Source organism: Vipera ursinii (assembly GCF_947247035.1).
Source record: "Vipera ursinii genome assembly, chromosome: 3".
Lineage (NCBI taxonomy): Eukaryota > Metazoa > Chordata > Lepidosauria > Squamata > Viperidae > Vipera > Vipera ursinii.
In genome coordinates, this window is record NC_139516.1 from 51,181,410 (window position 1) to 51,207,192 (window position 25,783).

A 25,783-nucleotide genomic window follows, 5' to 3' on the forward strand; every position below is an offset into this window, starting at 1 on the left:
CTGTTATTGTTTTTTTTTTAAATATGCCCATTGTGAGAGGATCAGAGAGATATAATCTGGTCAGCATGACAGCAGTTAAATGTTCAGCTAGTTAGTAGGATAGAGGACAACTTTAAAGTAACAGTGATATGCGAGTCTTGCATAAAACAAACACTGTGAAACAAAATCATATATTAAGCCATTGGCATCATTATTGTAGTAAAATGAATAGTTTAAAAGGGAAAAACATTTGAATGGAGAAAGATATGTCAGGGGATTCATAGATTAATGTTGGTCTGTATCCCAGGCTAATATTTCTGTTTTCTGCACCTTGGGAAAAGTGTCTAAGACTAGGGAGAGGCTGATATGACTCATAGAAAAACTTATTTTCATTGCTTGAATGGGTCCTGTAACTCTGGAGATAATGATCTTCTATATCTTTCTGTTTCTTGCAGAGTTTGTATGGAATTTATTACAAGTGTCCTTCTGAGAGGGGCTTAATCTGGGATACTGATCGGACCATGGTGGGAAATGTTGTCAACTCTGACATTGGCATTTGCAAATAAAATCAGCAGTGAAAAAAAAAGAAAGGAAGAAGTATGATGGATAGATTTACCCTGGATCCTTTAAGCAGCCACATAGCTATTATTACTTTCATTGCAAAACAAATTCTGATGCTTTTAGATGCTGCTCCAATAAGCATGCCTTTTGTTTGTCTAGATTTCAGTTAAGTTCAAACATTTTTCTCATCCACTCTAGACTGGGAAGCTGGAACAATATCCTGACAAAATATCTGAATCAACAGGTGTGAAGATACATCTTCAAAACCTGTTACTGCTAAGCATGTTCATTCTCTTTTAATGATGCATATCTTGTCCCTCAGTACTACATTTCTAGAATGAATAAGACAAAGATGGGAATTTATCTTTCACAAAAGATGTGGGAGATAGAAGTAGTTTTCAAACTCACATGAAATTGCAGATCAGGAAGTGAGCAGAAAATAGACAACAGCAAGCAATGAGCAGAGGAAGAAGACATATGATAATTAGGAAATGATTTTTTTTAATTATTAAGGCAGTGATTCCCACACTATACTGATGGTCTAGCAATATAGTGAGTTCTAATAACTAACCTTCTCTCTAAGGGGCTTCCAAATTTGATATTCAGAAGAGCAATGAAAGTGAGCTAGAATGAGGGATGACAAGTGATTGGGTCAAAAACACACAAGAAACATCATGACTGGAATGTCCAGGTCCAAGTCACAGTTCAAAAGTATCAGTAAAAGCTCTTCCAACCAAGCTGGCCTCTGGTCATTTCATGGACAGCTCTATATAGGTTTCTTTGTAGCAACATGAATAGGATTCCTGTTGCCTTCTTTGGGATATTTTGTTCAACCTCCCAGTCTAATTTGCACTTACTATGACAAGAGTAGGAACTGTGTTTAGCTTCCAAGACCAGACAAGATCTCCAAAGCACAGCCATTTCAAACATGCAGGACTTAATTAAATAATGCTATATTTATCACATACCAGTATTTGCTGTCCATCCTACCGGTATTCCACTGTTTATATTGGTAGGTCTTTCCTATATTCTTTTAAAAATACATAATGAAAAAGGAAAATAATAATATGGACTAGCAACTGTTTATCCCAAATTGTCCCTTTGACTAAGCTTATCATTTTAGTCTTTATAATATTCCATGCCTTTACATTTCCTTTTCATTGTTTTCGTTCTTTGGTCTTACATCTCTCTGCTTTGCTATTCCTCTAGTTTGTCTTCCAGCTAGGTTTTTTTTTCAGGGAAAATGTTACTAGACTTAGGAATATTCAGAGGTCATGCATCAAACAAGGAAGTGTTTAGAAGAAATTGGTAACCCATTTGGACAGTTAATAAAGTGTATATAATACATTATTGATGGGTCCTGACTTTTGTGTCTATCTGCCTGCCTGATCACCAGTCTGCCTCTCCCTGTATAACTACTGCAATAAACAGTAGCTAGGCTGAAATACCATGCTAAATCGTACTTTGTCAAATAAGTTACAATTGTCACGACGTCCTCTGCCAGGAAACAAAAGCACTTCAAAAGGAACGGGTAACAAGGTTTATTTCCTCTCCAAAGCAAACCGCGGTAAAGTCAGCGTTGAGGCACCTAGCCTCAACGCTCTTTTATCATGTTACCACACCCCAACCCCACCCCTTCAAAGCAAACCGGCATCCGCCCGCCTCCCCATAAACACCCCACCCATCACCGTGCATAGCCACCACCCATCGTGTGCACTGCTGCAGCCCATCAAAGCCCCTCCCAGGTGAGTTCTGTCCTTCCGCTCCCTCGCGCGCCCCAGTCCGTGCTGGTGTTGCGGGTGTTAAACTCCCCCCGAGTCCAGTAACAGAGGGTGGCGAAATAGGCACAGCCACACACCCCTCCACAGTCTGCTGGAGTGTGTCCAACTGCCCGCTTGGTTCAGCCCATTGCTGCCCGGGCGCCATCCGCAGTCCAGCGTCGGCCAGCCGCTCGGCGGGATTGCAGCGGCGCGCTCCGTGAAGACCGGGCGAAGCCACACCCCCTACATGGGCGTCCGGGGTCCGGGAAAGGTGCTGCCCGGGCGCGCCGATCAGCTGGGGAGCGGCTGGCCGCTCAGCGGGGCTGCGGCGGCATGCTGTGGCGGCAGACGAAGCCACGCCCATCGATCGAGTGCCTGGGGCCCGACGATCCGGAGGGGGTGCGCCGATCAGCTGGGCGCTGGCCAGCTGATCAGCGGAGCCGCGGTGCGCTCCGCGGTGCTCGGGCGAAGCCACGCCCATCTTCTCAGTGTCCAGCTGTTCGGCGGAGCTGCGGCACGCCTCACGACGATCCGGAGGGGGTGTGCTGATCAGCTGGACGCCAGCCAGCTGATCGGCGGAGCTGCGGCGCGCTCCGCAGTGCTTGGATGCGGCCACACCCATTGCGGCAGGTTCCGGGGCCTGACGGTGGCAATGTCGAGGCCCGAGCGGGCGGCGGACCGGCGGGGCTTGACAACAATGACTTGGTTAACACATAAAGCAAAGATCTAAATATTTTCCGAATCACAGTGTCTGAATTTACTACGCATTAAGCAAACAGTCAAGCAAGTAACTTAAGGGGCAGCCCAGTCAGAAGGAAGAGAAAAAGATGAAGAGAGGAGTGTGCAGCAAGTTGTGGATTTGACTTGAAAAAACAAACAAACTGAAGCATGAATCTATCACTTGCTGCATATGTGTGCTTTCCCCTACAACCTAAAGGTACACAGCTCTTCTTTTGGAAGGGTCATAGGGGGTTTGTGAAACAGTTATTCAGAAAGACACAAAGATCAGCTCCAAATCAGAAGACAAGCAAGCCTACAATTCCCTTTACTCAGAAACCAAACATTAGCATCAGTAGAGAAAGAACAGGTCCAAACCCTACTGTGCCCTATTTTGTTCTGGAGAATTCTGAGCTGAAGTAGAAGCAAGGCCTCCCAGTTTTGGGAATGCTTGTAGCAGCTGATGACATCCCACAGCGAATCAGAGCCATGGTGGCACAGTGGTTAGAATGCAGTACTGCAGGCTGACTCACTGCTCACTCCAGGAGTTCGATTCTGACCAGCTCGAGGTTGACTCAGCCTTCCATCCTTCCAAGGTCAGTAAAATGAGGACCCAGATTGTTGAGGGCAATATGCTGACTCTATACACCACTTAGAGAGGGCTGTAAAGCACTATGAAACAGTATATAAGTGCTATTGCTATTGCTTTCATAATAATCCCAAATGATGACATCGGCAGAATGGCATCATCATACATATAATATCATCACATGATACAAGTATGTAAGTCACAGCATTTGCATGATTATATCAAATGCCAGCCTCATCATATGTCCACATTATCTCTCCTGTAAACATCCATGGGAGTAATGGGAAAAAAAAGGCGAAAGAATGGCTGCTCGTATGGAAGGGCATCCAAGGAAGGCTGAAGCTTTGGAAGGCTGAAAGCAGACATCAGGGAAAATCAGTTTCAACTGTCCCTGGCTAGAGGATAAAGGAACCCTGGTTGTTAAAGTCCACTCAGATGGAAAGTCATCCATGTCACTGCGTGTTTTTTAGTTTTGCCAGCTTTGCTCATTTCTGTCTGTACATTTTCCCCTGCTCTCTGCACCTGTGTTACTATCTTATCATGTAACCATAGTGAATGTCACATGTGCAGCCATGTTATGGTTTTACTCTGTCTTGTCCTACTAAGTGCTCATGTCTAGAAAAAGTTTTCTCACTTTTACTTTGTATTCTGCCTGATGAGAAATGTAGTCAGTTTAGGTCTTTTGTTTTCTCATTAAAAATTTTACAGTAGAATATGCCTCGGATTTCTTTATTTGATGTTCACCATGCATCAAATGAACCACGGTTCATCGCCCTCTGATAGGGGAGTAATAATCCTTCCCTGACAATCCACAGAAGTAATGTGTTGTTTTTTGAATTCCTGAGAACACTTGCTGGAACCAATTATCTTTGGGAATGTGACTTGTGGAGTTTTATCTTTTGGATTGACTCAGACACAAGTACTACCTGACTCCTTGAAAACATACAGCTTTATAAACAGGTTCAGGAGGAACTGAATTTCTAGATTTATTGTGGGTTTATTTGCTTTCTGCTGCAGTTTAATTAGGCTGTGAAAATACATATGAGGGAAGACCTGGGAAAGTTTTGGAGTGAAATCACTGAAAGGTTGTTTCCAATACTCCAATACATGATAGAGAGGTTATGGTTAATATTTGTGGTAGAATCTCCAGCTAGACTGGAGGGAAGTGTTAAGAAGAGAAGAACTAAAGAGCCTCTTGTTGCGGGTGAAGAAGGAGAGTGCAAAAGTTGGGTTGAAACTTAACATTAAGAAAACCAATATCATGGCATCCGGCCCTCTCAATTCCTGGCAAATAGATGGGGAAGAAATGGAGGTAGTGACAGATTTTATTTTCCTAGGCTCCAAGATCACTGCAGATGGGGACTGCAGCCAAGAAATTAAAAGACGCTTGCTCCTGGGGAGGAAAGCCATGACAAATCTAGACAGCACACTAAAAAGCAGAGACATCACCCTGTCAACAAAAGTGCGTATAGTCAAGGCTATGGTCTTCCCAGTTGCAATGTATGGCAGTGAAAGTTGGACCATAAAAAAGGCTGAGCGCCAAAGAATTGAGGCCTTTGAACTATGGTGCTGGAGAAGACTCCTGCGAGTCCCTTGGACTGCAAGGCGATCAAACTGGTCAGTCCTAGAGGAGATCAACCCTGACTGCTCTTTAGAAGGTCAGATCCTGAAGCTAAAACTCAAATACTTTGGCCACCTGATGAGAAGGAAGGACTCACTGGAGAAGAGCCTAATGCTGGGAAAGATTGAGGGCAAGAGAAGAAGGGGACGACAGAGAATGAGGTGGCTGGATGGAGTCACTGAAGCACTAGGCGTGAGCTTAAATGGACTGCAGAAGATGGTAGAGGACAGGAAGGCCTGGAGGAATGTTGTCCATAGGGTCGTGATGGGTCAGACATGACTTCGCAGCTAACAACAACAACAGAACAACAAGTTTAGAGTCTTTGCATTGCAGAAAGCGGCCCAGGCCTGACCTACCCCCAGAATCCCCAATGGCTTATCTGCCTGTTCCCAAGGAAATGCGGTCAGTCTGGTGAGTTTCTTTTAAATAGGTGACTAATAATCACATTTCTGTTTAATACTATTTATGAGTGGTTTAGGTTGCTTGCACCTGACAGTATTTACCTCTCAGTGACAGAAAAGGGACTGCTTTTTTAAAAAAATATTCTTCAGACATGGGCTCTTCTGATTTGGGAGAAGCAAGAATATCTGTCTCTTTTGTAGTTTTTTTTATAGAGAGAGAGACAGAAAGGCATTTTCTTCTGTTTGCCAACCCATTTTATTAGTCTCTTTTTTTTCCTCTGTACAACTGCCCCATTCAACCGCTGTTGTCACTTTCTTCTGACTCAGCAACGGGAGGAGAATGAAAACTATCCATGGGTTCCTCCAGGACATGGTCACTGCCCTCCACACTGATATTTGGAAGGGGGTGGAAGCTATGATTGGCTCTCTCAAGGGGATAGAAACTACGGCCAGTCTCATCGGTGCCCAGGAGAGGGTGAAAGCTTCCGCCAGTAGTCTCATCAGTGCCCACGAGAGGATGAAAGCTGCCACCACTTTCAATGTGAGGAGCATCAGAGGAGGAATCAGTGGTTGGAAGTAAAGGCTGGTCAACAAGGGAGGCACTGGTAATCTGGCTTTGTCTGGTGGATTCAAGAGGGTAAGCACTGGGCTCAGACCCCAGAGTATGCCCACTACTGATCCTGCTTTCTTCCTTGTTTATCCTCAGGCTGAGGATCACTTTGCAAGCCTGAGTCTGCACGTCTTCTTCAGGATGGACAATGAGAGCCAGCAAGCGCTCAGAAAGGCGGGAATTGTCACCAAAGATGATTTCATGGAGGGAGTTTTTGTTATAGTCCCACTGCGTTGACTGGTACTGTGGAGACTGGCGCCCGTCACTAAGTCGTTCCAGAAGTACTAACATCTCATACAGCAGATTCCCAGGTTGAGACGTCTGGAAGAGGTTCAGGAAGTCAGCGGGTACCTTGGAGAAAGAGATGAAAAACACTTCATTCACAAAACTTCAGTTCAGAGCCTTCCTCCTCATTCTTCCCTCTCTCTGCATCAGCTCAAGGAATGAAAGATAACACTAACCCTGGCTCTCCCATTATCAAGCTGGTCACCACATGTTATCACAAAAAAGGGAGGGAAAATAAGTTGTCAACTTATATAAATTGTGACTGTATATAATTTTAACATCATAATTTAAATAAAAATGCCCTGAATTTTGTTAAATGGAAGAAGTCTGTGACCAAGTTCTCTGCATGCTATTATCCAAGAGAAGTGGATGGGCAGTTTCTCCATTGTTAAGTGTCATCATGCATTACCTGTCTATCCTTTGATATAGGTCAGATCAGGATATAATATGAAAAGGTTTACAAGAAGACAACTGTACTGTTACAGGGTATAATAACATTAGCTTGAAAGCCTGCCAGAGCTTTCCCCTGCCCATCTTATACCAAACATAATCAAAATAGCATTGTTTTGAATTTTTCCCCCGTGCTTTTTCCTTTCCTGGGACTGAGTTGTCAGTTATTTTCTCTTAATGGCTCTCCTAACAACTCTTGCATTGCTTTGTCAAGGTTATCTCTGCACTCCACTACATTATCTCAGATAAAGATGAGGAAGAAATGCTGTTTGGGGCTGCAGTGGGGCTGGAAGGAGCTTGCACATTCATGTTGGGTAACAGGGACAAGGTTGGATCAAGGCGGGTGCCAAGAATATGGCAGCTAAGTGCTTGACTATGCCTATCCTCTTGCATTGGAACCCAGGGAATGTAGATAGTCAGATTCAAGGAACAGCTGAGACAGGTTCTGTAGGATCTGGAAGTTCTCCCTAAGCAACATCTAGGCTTCTGAAAACATTACTTTATATTGGCCTTTGAATCTGCTCACTAAAATCTCAGTGTTGCTAACTGAAGTCTCGGGGTCACTTGCCTGTGATTTTAACCAATGCTGTTTGTGATTGACCAGATGTATTTATGTACTATGAATTCAGACCATGAAAATAGATTAGCTGTGCTTAGCTATATGGTGTGACAAATGGACATTCTTATTTCTTCTGCTTTTGATCCTACTTTTATTTGGCAACTATTTTGATTTGCCACAGCTTAGAAGGCTTTCTGACTGACTCCAGACATAAAACAGGGCTTTAAACTATATTTCACAGATTTCTAGAACTTAGGAGGTCACGTTTCCATAAGTTGCTACTATGTACTCAGATCTTATGAAGAAGCAAGAGGTGCTGTGGCTCAGTGGCTCAATGATGCTGGAAATGGTCTCTGCTCCAGCGGTTCAAGTCCTAGCACTGCATGGTGGGGTAAGCTCCTGTTACTTGGCTCAGCTTCTGCACACCTTGCAGTTTGAAAGCATGTTCCATGCGAATAGATAAATAGATACCACTTCAGTGGGGGAGATAAGATGGTGCTGGCTCTGAACCTTCCTAGTTGAAATGCCTGTTTATGAGGCGGCTCTGGTGGAAGAAGGGGGCCTTGATGACGCTGCAGGAAGAGCCGCTCATCCATCTTTCTCGCAGGTGCAAATCTAGCTCGCCCTCCTGTGGTGCACCTTGGGAAGTGTTTAAGTATGTACCTAATATAGCTAGTAAACAGGCAGACTCCTCTGCATTAACATTGTAGTCTACTGGCTATTGTAACAATGCCAGATGCTAAATAAATAAAATAAATAAAAGATTGTGAAGAAGTAAAACAACCCCCAAACCTCTCTGGAGCTCCCAGAAATTCCTGCTATGCCCTACTGCTTCCTCCCACCCCAACACAAATTTCTTACCTGACAATTCATGATGTCATATAGCAAGTCTTTCTTCTCAATGAGTGTACCAAGAAATTTGAGAACTTGTACCTAATGAAACAGGTGATAAGATCCATTTTAGAAACTGCCAAGTAGAAACTAGACCATTGTAGCTCCCTTTGCAACCAGAGCTCTCAAGCAAATAAAGAAGTATTGCTGATAATTTTTGTTGTTGTTGTTGCTGTTCCTGGTCATTTCCCCACAAGGGCTTTATTGCATCAATCTAGAGCAGGGGTGTCAAACTGCCGGCCCACAGGCCGGAGGTGTCACCTGGAAGCCGCGCTCACCCCATTGCCGGCAATGGCAAAACTGTCCTGATACGTTGTGTGACATCACGTGACGTTGTGAGTTTGACATGTCTGATCTAGAGTCATCCAACTATTATAAGCCAAAATAACAATAAAGAGTGCAGACTTCATATCCCTTCAGTGATGGCTTGAGAGGAAATAGCCCAGCATCCAGGGGCCTGGGTTCCTAAAAAGCCAATCTGCAATGCTCAGTACATCAACTCTTCCCAATATGCCAGCAAATTGATTGATATCCTCTATTCATTTGCATGCAGGGGAAGGGGAAATTAAAGGTGGAAGTTTATTTAGAATCCAAGACCACTCAGGTAAAAAAAAAATCAAACACAGCAGAAGGATAAATCTATTCTGCTGGAAAATAGCTTTTTCCCCTTTCTGTTTTTACTCTTCCTCTCCCACCTGTCTGTATTAGAGAGAAAAGGCGTGAGGAGAAGAGCACTTCTGTCAATAGATCCTGATTAGGCAGGTCTCCAGAGCATCTATGACAGATTACCAGTTGCAAAATGTAGTCATGAGTCAGACTGGTTGAGGATTCCATGTAATGCTTTCTCGTCTGACAGCAGTTAGGCAAAGCTGGTTTGATAAGTGGAGGGAGAGGCAGCATGAATTCTAATAATTATTCTCTGCATTTCTGACAACAGTTTCCCAACACAGGGAGTTTTAGCAGCCTTCAGGGCTCTTATTTTTGCAGATGTTAAAACACATACACCCAGGGCTTTTTTTGTCATAGAACGCTCAGAACGGAGTTCCTGCACCTTTTTCCTCTACCCTACCTTGTAGGGTAGGCAAGGCGGGTTGTATGACATGTGTGAGTTCCGGCACCTTTTTCTTTTACAAAAAAAGCACTGCATACACCTATACACATACACCTACAAAAACATACTCCAATGGTGGCTGAGTATAATTAGTGCTCATAAGGAGTTAACAGCAGTTGGGGCACAGAATAGTGTGCTCTGGAAAAACCTGAATAAAGGCTTTTTAACATTTTACTCTGGGCCCAACCTTTTTGTTCCATTTCTAATATTCAGGATATATTTTTTATTTTTTTATTTTATTTTAATTCCATTTATATCCCGCCCTTCTCCGAAGACTCAGGGCGGCTTACAAGCTTAGCAGTAGCCTTCATTCTATGTATATGCCTGCTTATTAGGGCTTTTACACACACCCCCCCAAGCGGCATTATTACAAAGTCAGCTTAATTGCCCCCAACAATCTGGGTCCTCATTTTACCTACCTCGGAAGGATGGAAGGCTGAGTCAACCTTGAGCCTGGTGGGACTCGAACCTGCACTAATTGCAGGCAGCTGGTGTTACTTAAGGAGGCATTAGCCCACTGCTCCACCAAGGCTCTTTTATATGCGAACCATTATGATCATTTTCATGTTGCCAAAAGGGCAACATCAATGAAGAGGAGTAAGCCATCGGCAAAGCATAGGATATCCCAAGGTAGACAAAGAATACTAATGATTTTTAAAAGTTCAGGGAAAAAGAAAATACTATTTAGTGTGGACCGAATATGCTTAATGATCCAAGAAGGTGGCTGATTGGGCAGGAGGGTGGTTCAGAACCTAGGTTCAGAACTGAGTCAGAGAACTGGAATAAATCAGAATCTGAGTGGCTGCAATTAATGATGAATTTAGAGGAAAGATTCTGAATATTATTAGCATCTCTTTATAGACATATATTTTTGCTCTGTTCCAAGCTTAGCCAGTCTCAAACCCCTGGGCTTATTGAAAGAGAAGAAAGTGCTTGTGTGTTGTGTACCTTGGTTGGAGTGTTTACTGTGAGCAGAATGTCCATAAAGTTTGTAAGCTGTGTTCTCAATAATGTGTGTGTGTGGTCTGGTATGTGCAACCCATTCAGCAGCTTCAAACCAGCCATTTGCAGATTGTTATCCCAGTTGCTTGTCACAGTCTCGATGATTTTGGGGACATATTCCTGCAAAGAAAGATATAAAAGAAAAATTGAATTCTTCTTTACCAGTTTACAGTCTGTATATCTTTGAGATGGAATGTAAATAGTTGGTTTTTGACTTTTTAAAGATACATCTTTAAAGTTAACCACAGTGCTTCTCAACCTTAGCAACTTTTAGATGTATGGATTTCCACTTCCAAAATTCCACAGCCAACACATTGGCTTTAATTTTAAATTTGTGAATTGTTAAAAAATCAACCCATACCCCTTGATCGTAGTGCCTTCTACTGGCAGCTGAAAGAATGTCCTTTCAATGAATATGCAACTGTAAATTCAGTGGAAGGAATTTTTTGTTTTAGCTTTTAAAAATTCATCCCAGCCTCCCCAAAACAATTTGTTTCATCTTTATTTTAATTTTTGGAAATATTAGTGCACATGTTTATATATATTTACTTTTTTCTTTCCCTTTTTAGTTTCAGCCAATATGGCATCTCTATTACTTATGTCAGGGGTCTTCAAACCTGGCTCTTTTATGACTTGTGAACTTCAACTCCCAGAATTCCTCAGCCAGCGTGCCTGGCTGAGGAATTCTGGGAGTTGAAGTCCACAAGTCATAAAAGGGCCAAGTTTGAAGACCCCTGACTTATGTGAAAGCCAACTATCTTAAATACATCTCAAAGACGTGGTAGATACCTACTAAATTGAGTAGCTTACTGTTAGAAAGAGAAACATAGAGAACTGGTAGCAGAAAAAGACCTAGAGGCCCATCAAGTCTGCCGGCTGAATTTTTAATTTTTTTAACTTTTTTTGTCAGGTGATGGGCATGTGTTTATCCCAAGCACGCTTAAGTGTAGTTACTAATGATTGACCCATTACCTCAGCTGGAATTTGGTTCTAAGTTTTCACTACTCTTTCTGTGAAGTAATACTTTGGAACCTTACTTTTGAACTTCTCTTCTTTTACAGGAAAAGCCTATCCTTCTTCAAAGGAACAGTATTTTATCCATCAAATGGGTTGGTCTAGTCTACATAAGTGGAAATTTAAAATTGAATATCTATATAGTAGTTCTGATTCTCAATTACTCTACATTTGTAGGAGACCAAGAAATAAGAGATCCAGAAGGTTTTTTTTTATTGATTGTTCATGAATGTATTGCATTTCGTTGTGGATCTCTTATTTTTTCTAGATTATATTTAAATATAACTTTATTAAAGTATTCACAAGTTTTTAAGTTTTTTGTTATAGATTAGCTGTACATTTTTTTGGCTGTTTGGAATTCCTTTAAGTTATATGTGTGTGTGCGCGCGCACACACGTGTGTACATGTTAACGATATGTGAAGAGGGACGCGGTGGCTCAGTGGGTTAGGACACTGAGCTTGTCAGTCAGATGGTCGGCAGTTTGGCGGGTCGAATCCCGAGTGCCGTGTAACAGAGTGAGTGCCTGTTACTCGTCCCAGCTTCTGCCAACCTAGCAGTTCGAAAGCACGTAAAAATGCAAGTAGAAAAATAGGGACCACTACGGTGGGAAGGTAACAGCGTTCCGTGCGCCTTTGGCATCTAGTCATGCCGGCCACATGACCACGGAGACGTCCTCGGACAAGTGCTGGCTCTTCGGCTTTGGAACGGAGATGAGCACCGGCCCCTAGAGTTGGAAACGACTAGCACGCATGTGCGGGGGAACCTTTACCTTTACTATAAAAAGAAAAATTGACAAGTAGAAACAGGAAAATATGCTTTTCAGCATATATGCAGATGATTCAAAATCCCAATTACACATAGTATTTGTTCATGCTGCATAGGAACATTTCCCTCTATGTTTTGAAACAAAATCACTGAATGATATAAAGCAAAAGTACTGGGAGCAAAGTAAAAGTAACTAACCTTTCATCTGAAACAGTTGCAACTATGTACTATTTCTTATATAAACCACAGAGAATGCCCAGGAAATAGAGAGATAGTTAGTTTATGAGTCAATAAATCAACTTTTTGAAAATTTTACACTTGATTACATAAAACTGAATTAAATACAACAAAGGAACAAAGTAATCAATTTTTATATAGCAGAACACTTCCTAAGATTATGTAAGACCAAGCAGGTTATATGGCTGCACTTCCATCTCGCCAAGGATTAATAGATTTTGCTATGAAAACAGGAAATACTCCTGATTATTCTCTAATGTATTACAAGACCTATATTGAGGTTTCTGTCCTGGTACATTTCAAAATCCAAAATGATGTTTTCTTTAAGGTTTTCCAAGTTTCTTTAGTGAGGTTTATAAAACTGGGACTTTAAGGAATCCCAGTCATCCAGGCAGAGCTGTCTGGAACTTGAATGGTCATGGCAACTGGACGTCTTTTCTTTTTGGTTTGAAACCCAACAGAATAACAGTCTTCAGTCTGACAAAGATAGTTGGATAAGCAGCAAAGCATTTCAAACCAAAAAGAAAAGAAGTCCAGTTGCCATGAACTTCAGGTCTGTGCACATTTGTTTGCTAAAAGTCGATGTAAAATTATTGACCACAACCCTGTTATTTACTCTATCAGCGATATTGGTTTTCATCATCCATCCTGCACAATCTGGTTTTATATAAAAAAATCTGGCAGTTGAGGAAAAAATGTAATTAAGGGGGAAGATTTTTTTTGAATGTCAGGAAAAGCCTTAGAAATGGTACAATATAATGCCAGGTCCCGTCTGCTGGCCCTCACTGAAATTGAGCTTGACACCCCTGTTTCAAGGTATAAACCTAGAAATATATTATATATGTCACTATATCAGTCTTGAAGTAATATTCATTTATACAGCATTTATCTTTCATAAATTTGATGAGATTTTACGATCAATAATATATCACTAGCATATAATAACACATTTGCACTGCTATTATTATGTACCAAATGTTGTCTAATACACCAGTTAGGAAGAATGGGAAGATTCTGGCAAAGAAGTATAACTCTGACCCTTATTCATATATTTATACTTAAACTAGGTAATCCTAGTTTAAAAAGGTTCTTTTGGTAACCAGAAGCAAGCAATTATATTAATAGTTTAGATCATACTATTGTCAACAAAATTGAGCAAATTGAGTTATTGCAAGAACAATCTGGAATGCATAAAATTGTTAAATGGCAGAATATTCAGTTAAAACATCTCTTAATTTCACAATTTGTTCCAGTGCATTAGGACTGCATAAATTCTCAAGTTATTTTTTTCTATTGAAATGTTTTCTCAGATGCTTTGATATCTGCAGTATTTTAAAATAAACAACTAAAAGGTATCACTTATTGGAATCTATGTACTACTAAAACTGTTCTGTTTGTCTGTTTGTAACCTTCTATTGGGAAAACAGTACATCACAAGGCAACAATTTTTGAATCAAAATACTTCAAATGGCTAACTTAAAGAATCCATCCAAAATCCAGGACCTATTCACACTTATGGGTTTGAAATTGCAAAGATTTTCAGACTACTTGCATGGCCAAAATTGTGGCTGCTGCAGTATGGCTGTGCTGCCCTGTAGCACCATTGTGATCAGATGAGGTCATGTGTTTATAATTTCTGATCCTTCTTGCCGGCTTTTCACAGGCTAAGTCAAAGGGGAAGCTGCAGAAAGTTGGAAGTCACTCCTGCTCCATTGCTTTTTTTGCCTGCCCATGGTGATTCTGTTTTATCTATTCAGATAAGGAAATATATCTAAAACCATGACCCACAGATCATGGGCTGCACAGTATTAGCTTTTTGCAAGAAATATGGAATCTCTCAGTAGACACTGGTATGTTTTCCCCCCTCTGTGTCACTTTCTATATTGAATTAATTTATAGACCATATTTCCACGCAAGGGGGAATACAGAAAGTAGAGCATTAAATAGCTTTGTTATTGGTGTTCATTTTATGAATTAAATATTTTTATCCAATCCTTTCTAATAATGTCCTAGAGTAGCTGACAAAAATAATTAAAATACAATTTGGAAAGTAGAATTCAAAACATACTTTGAAAAAAAGACCTAAAAACATCCTAAAAGGAAGTGAAGCATTAGTCAATAGCAAATACAAGATAAAAAGACCACATCTGTAGAAAGTGTGCGGAGGTCAGAATCCTTATGAATGGTTAGGCAGGTAATATATAAATTAAATAAATAAATACATAAAAACTTCATTACTACAAGAAATCAGTCATCCTTTACGGCAGCGAGACTTTTAGTAGCACAATATTGGAAGAAGGAAGAACTGCCGACTATAGAAGAATGGACTTTAAAGGTTTCCAATTTGGCGGAAATGGCAAAGATTTCAGCGTATTTGAAAGAACAATCGCAACAGAGATATATTGTGGAGTGGAGAAGATGGATTGATTATATCCAGAATAAATATGGGACTAAAAAGTTTCACTTAGCATTTGAATAAGTAGTGGATTTATATGATGTATAACTAGCTTGTAGTTATTTTATTAAGAGTTAAAGTGCGATAGAATTTAATATTGTATTGTTGTTTGCATATTCTAGATTATGTTTGTTTGTATTTTTATACCCTGTATTTAGCTCTGGGAAGTCGGGGAGAGGGGGAGGGGAGGGGAGAGTTGGGGAGGTTTGGGGAGAGGGGATGGGGATGGGAGGGGTTTTGTATTAAAAAATGTACTGTAAAACTTTTCAATAAAAAAAAGAAATCAGTCATCCTAAAGATAAATTTGGGGTCCATATACCGTTTCCAAAAATGTTTACCTGGATTTTGATTTTAAACTTCCAGATGGCACTGAAGGCTTTGAGGGCATTCAGGGTCTCAGTTTTAGTCTCTTTATCCTTATCATCCAGGAAAGAGGCCACTAATTTTATGTCATCATTGGTGCAACCATTTGCCTAGGAAGTAAGAAAGAAGCAATCACATGGCTATGCACATCAGCCTTATCAACTACCATATCTGAAATGCGGCAAATATGTCATATTCACCATAACACCTGCATGAGGTAAGATTTGATGGCTGAGATACCAAATCACAGGCCAAATATAGACAATAAAGTGGTAAAGTGGTAACTGTCAAGAGGGATGCAATACATCAGTGGTGGGATTCAAATATGTGAACAACTGGTTCTCTGTGTGGATGCCGCTTCCAGAAGTCCATTCTAGGCCTGGGCAACAAAAAATAGCTACTGGTTCTGTCAAAGTGGGGCAAACCAGCTGAATCCCATCACTGAATACATCTCTGTTGACACTGATCCTGAAGAGCAATTCAGTTTCACAATGGGACTGCAGATTCTAGCTGCAGGGATGGCATAATCTGCATTTTACTGGAATAAATGCCAAATTTATCCCACGTCTTTATCAATTCCACCCACCAAAATGCACCCACCACATTCCCTACGGATACTCCTGTGTAGTCACTAAATGTATTTAATCACAAGCCCCGTCAACTCTGCACTGGGTTGAGGTGAATTGCAGTAAAACATAATCTAAGAACTTTAGTTTTGGCAAGACTCACATAAGATCAAGAATCACTGGGCAAGGCAACTGTAAGGGTTTTTTTTTAAAAAAATCTTATCACTAGAGCGGCTTTGAGGTTTTTGACTTTTATTTTTGAATGGGATTTTATCTCTAAAGAAGGGGACAAGTGCTTATTTTAAATGCCCCAAAGGTCAAAAAAGAACTGAGGAAATCTATTGATCCCCAAAAGACCTCTGTATTGTATTCAGAGTACACACAGATCCCAGGCTTATCCTGGGATGAAATATGTCCTAACTACCTGCATTTAAGTGTACATTAGGACAAAGGTAGTCTCCCCTTCACATTCAAGGATTTCACGAATGATGCACAATGCAGTAACAGAACAGTAATTCCAATATCTGTTCCAGGTCCAGCCAGAGTCTGATTTTCCCAGAAGGCAGGAAGGAAATGTACAGGTAGGAAATGTTGATTTTATCAGCCATGATCTATTAACATACCTTTCACTTTCTGCTGAAAATCTACCTTATTTTTTCCCCAGTAAAAGCATCTTAAATATCTCCCAGTCAAACATTAGGCTGATCTCTCTGCAGAATCCCTCATCCCCTTTTCCAGAAAAAGTACAGTCTTGGAAACTGATCTCTAATGGAGTGAGGAATGGTAATAATGGAACTTTAAGGCTGAAGATATTGGGCTATAGACCTGTGCAGCTGCATAAGACTCATCCTTCCTCATCACATTCTACAGCATGTCCTGTAATGTAGGACATTCACCTCAGATTCGTTCAAGTAGATACACTGAGCAATATTACGAAGTGTCATCTTCTTGGTGTCATCATCTAGGTTAGGACTGAGGGACAACAGAAGCCGTCTGAGCTCTCCTGGAACACTTGCTTTTACAGATAGAGTATAGAAAGATTCTGAAGATAGACCTAGAAGCAATAATTCAAAAATGAAATTCCAACATGAAACTGAAGATGGTTTAAAATTCCCGTGAAGACATTTTTGCACTGAAACATCCTGCATATACAGGTAGTCCTTGACTTACTATTCATTTAGTGACCATTCGAAGTTATAACAGCACTGAAAAAGTGACTTATGACCATTTTTCACACTTACAACCATTGCAGCATCCCCATGATTACATGATCAAAATTCAGATACTTGGCAACTGACTCATATTTATGACTGTTGCGGGATCCCGGGGTCTTGTGATTATCTTTTGTGACCTTCTGACAAGCGAAGTCAATGGGGAAACCAAATTCTCCTTAACAACCATGTTGCTAACTTAACAACTGCAGTGATTCACTTAATAACTGTGGCAAGAAATATCATAAAATGGGGCAAAACTCACTTAACAACTGTTTTGCTTAGCCACAGAAATGTTGGGCTCAATTGTGATCATATGTTGAGGACTACCTGTTTCTGTGGCAATCAAAATAAAAGTATTAGTTCAGTGGAAGACAATATAGGATCTGTGAGCATTTCCCCCAAAACACCTTCCTTGACACCTGCCCAGGTTCTCTGCTATAAAATAGTTTTAAAATATTTTCTTTTTTTTTTAAAAAAAAAAAAAAAACCAGGCAGTGAAATGGTATCAGTTAACTGCCACTCTAGTGCCGTACTTATTCTCAAGAAAGTCTCTAAGCCTCACAAGAATCTAATACTTTTAGGACAAAAATGTTCAGCCAGTCTGAGGCAGAGACAAATCAAACAAACAAACGTGTAAAAGTCTCAGGAGCCAACAGTGCTTTGTTTAGAAGTTATGCCCAGCGAAAAATTAAAGTTTGGAATGGAGTGAAGTGGAGTGGAGTGGAATGGAATGGAATGGAATAGAATAGAATAGAATAGAATAGAATAGAATAGAATAGAATAGAATAGAATAGAATAGAATAGAATAGAATAGAATAGAATAGAATAGAATAGAATAGAATAGAATAGAATAGAATAGAATAGAATTCTTTATTGGCCAAGTTGTTTGGACACACAAGGAATTTGTCTCCGGTGCATAAGCTCTCAGTGTACATACAAGCAACAAGTGATAAATTATGATCCTAATCATAATGCAATTATCATATCATAAGGTATAACACTCAGTGATAGTCATAAGTTACTAAATAAAAGCAATCAACATAAATCATAAGACGCAAAGAACAAAGAGATAGTCATAAAATGCTAAAGGAATGGGTAATAGGAAACATGAGAAGGATTAAAAACTCTGCCAATTATTGTTATTGATATATGCAAATCTACAGTGCTATTACACTGGTGTACTACCAATCTTTGCATTTCAAAAGGAATATTGTAGAGGTAAAAAGGTTAAAAAGGGCATCTAAAATAATTAAACTTTCTCAGAAAATGTTACAAATTTTTGGAGCTTTTTACTTATATAATAAGCAAATAAACGCATAGGTTCACAGGAGAAGAGTATAAAATTAAAGACAGAGAAAAGTGGAAGGATGGCATTTTCATACCAGTAATACCTAGTATTAGAACCAGTGAAGCTGAGTGATGGTTTGAGAGGTAATATTTTAGTGCAGCCCATGATTAAATTATGAAATTCATTCCTATACAATGTAGTAATAGCAATAGCACTTAGACTTATATACCACTTCACAGTACTTTACAGCCCCCTCTAAGCAGTTTACAGAGTCAGTATATTGCCCCCAACAATTGGGGTCCTCATTTTACCGACCTCGGAAGGATGGAAGGCTGAGTCAACCTTGAGCCTGCTGAGATTCGAACTGCTGAACTGTTGGCAGTCAGCAGAAATAGCCTGCAGTACTGCATTATAACTACTGCACCACCACAGCTCATAACACCAAGTAGGATGATTCTTAAAAGAATTAGACATGGTTATGGAGAAAAAGCTCACTAATGGCTTATAGACATAATGGCTAATGTATAATATCCACCATCAGAGATACTAAATCTCACTGTTGCTGAGAAACATCAGCAGGAATTGCTGAGAAACATCAGCAGGAATCATAGAATCATATGGCTGGAAGAGATCCAGGAGGTCTTCTAGTCCAACCCCCTGCCCAAAGCAGAAGACCTTATTGTATCCCGGACAAATAGCTGTCCAATATTTTCTTGAAGATCTCCAGCAATGGAGCAACCACAACTCCGGGAGGCAAGCTGTTCCATTGATTAATTATTCTTACTGTCAGGAAATTTCTCTTTAGCTCTAAATTGTATCTCTCTGTAACTAGCCTCCACCCATTGCTTATTGTCCTGCACTCAGGTGCGTTGAAAGATAAGTTGACCTCCTCCTCACTGTGACTGTCCCCCCCCCCCCAAATACTGGAAGACAGCTTTCATGTCAACCTTAATCCTTCTCTTTATTAGACTTTTGTTGTTAGTTGCGAAGTCGTGTCCGACCCATCGCGACCCCATGGACTACGTTCCTCCAGGCCTTCCTGTCCTCTACCATCTTCTGGAGTCCATTTAGGCTCACCCCTACTGCTTCAGTGACTCCATCCAGCCACCTCATTCTCTGTCATCCCCTTCTTCTCTTGCCCTCAACCTTTCCCAGTTATTACACTAGACATACCTAATTCTCTTAACTGTTCTTCATACAGTTTAGACACTAGTCCCCTTATCATTTCTGTGCTCTTTGCACTTTCTAGGGTCTCAGCATCTTTTGCGTCATTGATATCAAATCTCCCTCCCCCTCCTCCCCTCTACTTGCATCTGTGTCTCCTTCTCATATAGTGTCCTTGCATGGTGCATACTGGGTTGCACTTGGGACAAAATGCTTGAGTAGACAGGTCATTAGTTTTACACATCGGTAGGTGGTACATTCTAGCCAATCTTGGCAGTTTTGAAAATCAAGCATAGTTGGTCTTGTTTGCTACTTGGATCCAAGACCACCTTGGAATTCAGAAGAATTGGTTAAAATGAGAAATTCAAAAAAAAAACATTATGGAAGAATGAAATGTTTGGATGGCTGTCATAATCAGCAGCCTAGCTGGACTCAAGGGCTCTTTACAAAGCAGATACAATTATTTTGCTGGCAGGGATAAATTGTGGTAACAATAAAATGACAGTGTTTATCTGATAGCAAATAATTGGTTTACACTTTTTGACATTCCTACTCAGCCCAACGTATCTTGTACTTCCATTTCTCCACCTTACTTGGTCCTACAGCTGCCACGCGCTTCAACTCTTTTCCCCAGTGACCCTTGGCCAACAAATAAGACCCTCTTCTGCATTTCCAGTTCTCTTTTTTTCCCCTTATTATATTTTAGTTCAACAATCAAGATGACTCATCGGTGATAAGGCAAACATGACAGCCATAGTGTTCCAGGAAGAATCAGAAGAGGTAAGTGGGAAGGGGAAAGTTGTCCATTCAGAAGCAGAGAGCCTGACAGCAGGGTGGCCTGTTGCAAATAAGAGTCAGCACTGGAAAGAACAAACAGAGAGAACATGAGAAGCAGTTGACAACATATCAACCTTTTAAGATGTTTCCCATTTCCACTACCTGCATAAGCCCAAACTGCTGGACTGGCCTTATAATGTGGCACCAACACCTAATAATTCTTCCTACTTCCAGACTGAGGAGATGAGAAAGATACCTTAGAAATGGACATTGTCCCCTGCCTATTTTCTGTTGTCATAACGAGATAGACATTCGTAGTCTCAACTCTCCCCTGCCTATAGCTGAATGGAAGATTTTTGGACCAGGGAAATCCTACCTATTTTTTGCTGTCAGGAATACAAACATTCCCCTCCTTCTCCGGGGTATTAGAGAGGGAAGAGATTTTGTCAATCCCAGTCAAAATACAGATGGCAGTGGGAACTGCCCTTGCAATTCCTCATGCCCAGGGAAAAAGAGGGGAGCCATCTTAGGATCCAAGGGAAGGAGAAAGATGATGTGAAGGTAAGAGCCTGCAAGATTGAAATCAAAGAGCGGGATATTAATTGGTCCACTTAAAGAGTAATAGGCAGGGGTGAGGTATTTGTCACTATGTGAAAAGATCGGCTCTCGGTCCATTACAAAATAAAGGTAAGAAAATGAGACAGAAGATTCAAACAACCAGGACTTCAACCCTGAAGTTTCCCTTAGGGCTTCTCTAGTATCTGTGTCCATGAATCTCCAACTGTGAGACTTCTCATTTGGATATCAGTCTCCATGAAACTTGGCAGGGAGGAAGAGGGAGATAAGGAGAGCAATAGCAACAACATATATTGTGAGCAAGTTCAACCCTTATTTCATCTAACTCACTGGCTAAGTTCATTGAATCGGGGCTGTAGGCGGGGCTTCTGAGAATTGCTAGGAGAGCCTTCGACACCAAATAGATGGCTGTAGCTCCAGTAGCTGCAGTTACCATGTTGTTAGTAGTTATCAGCTCATTGTACTTCATATTGCTTTAAACTTTCAGGAAACCTGATGGAACCATGCTCTGGCTACAGGCCAACCCATCCTTTACCTGTGGCAATACTACACCTCACATGGTTTGTGATGTCACCTGTGTCCTTCATGACAACTCTGGCACATCATCATCATCATCATAAGGGTTAGGCCTCTGAATCTTCTCTCCTCCTTCTCCTGATATCATGAAAATACTCTCAGAACTTGAGAGATAATTTCTTGGCATTGTATTTGGAATGAAAAGATGTTAAGGGGAATAATTAGTAAAAGAAGACAGGCACGAATCAATGTGCTTAGCAATAGCCTTCATTCTATGTATATGCCTGCTTATTAGGGCTTTCCCCCCCCTAGCGGCATTTTTTACAAAGTCAGCTTAATTGCCCCCAACAATCTGGGTCCTCATTTTACCTACCTTGGAAGGATGGAAGGCTGAGTCAACCTTGAGCCTGGTGGGACTTGAACCTGCACTAATTGCAGGCAGCTGGTGTTACTTAAGGAGGCATTAGCCCACTGCTCCACCAAGGCTCATTTGCACATAGCAGGTCCGCTAGCTCAATCTCTAGCATTTTTCTACTATAGAGGGAGTGGGGAGCAAGCAAGATAAAAAAGACCCCTCTGTGTGTGACAGTATTTTGGAAAACCACTGTCAACCAGAGAAAATCAGCTCTCTCCAAATTGATGTGCTGTAACTACTAGAAGATCCAGCTAGAAACCCCTACCCACCATACGAACATAATTTTCCTTGTCGATACGAAATACCCTCTTTCCACAAGTACTTTGCTGAAGAAGAATTTTAATGTTCAAAGTGCAGATGTTTGAATCCACATTTTAGCTTTTAGCTTTGTTTCCATTTAGCTAAAGTGTTATTATTTGGGAAGAGATTATTATTCCTTTGTTTTACTATCTGTAAGCCAGATGAAGTTGTTTTCGTAGAAGTATAACTGCCATCAGTAAATCAGTAATAAATTGCCCATTCTGGTGGATTTTGTATGTGGGATGTATATCAGGGGTAAAGGGATGAAATCTTCTCAGGCAGCAAAATATTTTGACTACCCTTAGAACTTAACTGTATTTGTTTCCGTAACAAAGAACAAAATATAACTACTGGATATAACATTTGCTTTTTCAGAAATGAATTTAATGCGGCATTTAAACACATGTGCATGCAAATTTTTTTGCTCAGAAGTAAGTCCCACTATGACACATTGCCTAGTAGATGAGGGTATGGCACCCCATATTGCCGCTTGGGGAGGGGAAAGCCCTAATAAGCAGGCATATACATAGAATGAAGGCTACTGCTAAGCTTGTAAGCCGCCCTGAGTCTTCGGAGAAGGGCGGGATATAAATGGAATTAAAATAAATAAAATAAATAAATATTGCTATAATTCTGCTTCATTGTTCAGGCAGGGGGATACATTTCCTGTGTTTTTAGGTCTCTGAAGAACATTTGTCAGACTCCAGAAGAGGGCAGCAAAACTCCTGAGTTGAGTGGCAGCCTCTCTACTCTCAGGAAGCAACGTTTCTAGGCCGTATCCCAATGAATCAGAAAGAAAAAACTGCAGATGAGGGAAGCCGATTCTTTGGAACTTGACCTTTGACTCCTTTGAGGTTCATTCTTTCAGCCTCATATCCAGCTTTCGTGATCTCAGATGGAGATCATGACACAAGATGACAATTCCATCTCTCTAGTCTGAGAACTCTAATAAGAAAAGTATAGTCCACTCACAGAACTCAAAACAATTGCGATAATTATTCACACTGGCTGACTGGGCTTACAGCTCCTTGGGGCACCAAAAAGCACTTCCAGATAATCAGGTTTTCCCGTCTCTGAATGCAGTTCAAACCACACCTGAGAATGATCCAGACCACGGGTAGGGAACCTTGGCCCTTTTATGACTTGTGGCCTTCAACTCCCAGAATTCCTGAGTCACTGTGGCATGTAAAGTCACAAGAGCCAAGATTTCCCTTCCCCTGATCCAGACTGTCTTGACAATTTTCAGAATCATTTGGACAACAGGATGCTATAACCACAGGATTGTTTCTATGTTTGAAAGTCTGTAGAGATCTTTCAACCCGCCAGCCAATCAGAGTTTGCTATTTCTTGCTAGTAGTTGAGAACAGACCATTGTCAGCAGTGGTGGGATTCAAATATGTGAACAACCGGTTCTCTGTGTGGATGCTGCTTCCGGAAGTCCATTCTGGGCCTGGGCAACAAAAAATTAGCTACTGGTTCTGCCAAAGTGGTGTGAACTTGCTGAATCCCACCACTGCTTGTCAGGTAGTTGGTACTCACTGCTGGCCAGCTACCGAGTGCCTTATCCTCTCTGTTCAGGTCTCTGTTAAACATCCATCTTTCCTTCTTCCACAAAAATAAAAATCTTTTTTATTATACATTTCCCACTCAACAAGATATATGTAATCATGCAATGGTAAGATCTACAGGGAATACAACGTGGTATGTTTCCAGAATCTTTTGAATAAGAACACAGATTGTCCCTGTAAGCACAAGGCAGTGGCATTTGCTGTTTCTGAAGCCTTTTCACACCCATAGCTACTGTATGCCACTGACCAAGGCTATAACCAAATTACTCATGATTGCAAGCCCCAATGACAACATCATGTGATTAGCAGGGATCTTATCTTGCATGTGTTCTAGGGTGGTACTTCAGTCTGGCACACCTCTTAGAGATGTGGATCAATATAGAATGTAAACATTTGGCAGATTGAAGAATCAGCTCTGCTATAAGGTCCTTTTCCTAAAATGACCCCCTTGTTCATATAGTCATCCTTTGCCTGTTGCACACTGAAGTAGATTGCAGTGAATATATGAAGCAATTAACATATAAGAGGGAGCTGAACAGCAATTCTGGTGGGACTTCAGCATTTACAAAAGTATATAATAGTTTGGGAAGAGTGTCCTAAGGCAGGAATCCTAAGCAATTTCTACTAAAGATGTGTTTGTTTCCAGGAACTATGGTGAAAGACAAGGAGAAATTAGGGGACAGGATAACGTCAGCATCAATGTTGTGATGTAGCACTTAAGGTGTTGGCTTAAGACAAGGGGAGGGGAGAATACAGGTTCGAGTTCACTTTCAGCCATGGAAGCTCCCTAGGTGATGTTGGGCCAGTCATTTTCACTTAGCCTATCTTATTACAAGGTTAAAAGGGATGTGGTGGCTCAGTGGGTTAGGATGCTGAGCTTGTCGATCAGAAGGTCGGCAGTTTGGCGGGTCGAATCCCAAGTGCTGCGTAACAGAGTGAGCGCCTGTTACTCGTCCCAGCTTCTGCCAACCTAGCAGTTCGAAAGCACGTAAAAATGCAAGTAGAAAAATAGGGACCACTACGGTGGGAAGGTAACAGCGTTCCGTGCACCTTTGGCGTCTAGTCATGCCACCCACATGACCACGGAGATGTCTTCGGACAAGCGCTGGCTCTTCGGCTTTGAAACGGAGATGAGCACCGGCCCCTAAGAGTTGGAAACGACTAACACGCATGTGCAGGGGAACCTTTACCTTTACCTTTATTACAAGGTTGCTATGGGGGGAGGGGGATGGAGAAGGGATTACATTGTATAATATACAAGCTTGAGCCCCTGGAGACAGGGAGGGATGTAAGTCTAAGAAATAATACATATCATAATAAAATTCTCCTGCAAGTGCCACTTGTGAGACGGTGACTTTACTAGCAGACACACGCATGTAGTTTTTCAACATCTAATGATATACAAATGATATTTGCTGACAAGACTCCATTTTAGTAGTCCCTAGGATCTCACCAGCAGCTTAAGAAAAACAAGTCGAGGCTTTTACAAGACAAGTTGTCAAATGTTTCCAGAGACACCCATTTGTATATGTGTCACTGCCATCACACATAAAAAATGGACACACAGGCACACATGTATATATAAGGGAAGGAGAATTGTAGGAATGTTATGGTCAACACATTGTTCTTTCACTTTTTCCATAACTTAAAAGAAAAACAAATTTGCCCGTGGGAACAATTGCATCTATGTACTGGCTCTGAATGTGGATGCAAATAGCTTTATGCTGGATTGAAGAACTGATGTGATTCAGGCCATGCAAAACAACTCTATAACCTATGTAAATAACTCTGTGACCTACTGTATGCAACTTGACCCTTCCTAACCTAGAACATCTTATTTGGGATAAAAATAATTCCAGTTCATAAAATTCTTCTTGCGCATACTTTTAGCTCCCCAAATTACACATCAGCTACTATTCATTGTTCACTGTCCACCGTCACAGTATCACTGCATGCTCCTTATTAAACAGTCTTCTCCTTGGTAACACCTCAGAATAATTTTTCCTAATGTTCTCAGAGATATTTTTT

The 25,783-nt window shown here is 41.0% G+C and overlaps 1 protein-coding gene across 1 annotated transcript; it reads right to left on the reverse strand.

Moving 5' to 3' along the window:
* Positions 1-5,923: 5,923 nt before the first annotated feature.
* On the reverse strand, positions 5,924-21,425 carry LOC310638854 (armadillo repeat-containing protein 12-like; the record flags this gene model as incomplete). The annotated part of the gene is made up of 6 exons (XM_083360215.1): positions 5,924-6,589; positions 8,394-8,465; positions 10,483-10,656; positions 15,347-15,481; positions 16,834-16,991; positions 21,287-21,425. The coding sequence occupies 6 exons, from the start codon at positions 21,423-21,425 to the stop codon at positions 5,924-5,926; spliced, it is 1,344 nt and encodes a 447-aa protein (XP_083216341.1).
* Positions 21,426-25,783: the final 4,358 nt, after the last annotated feature.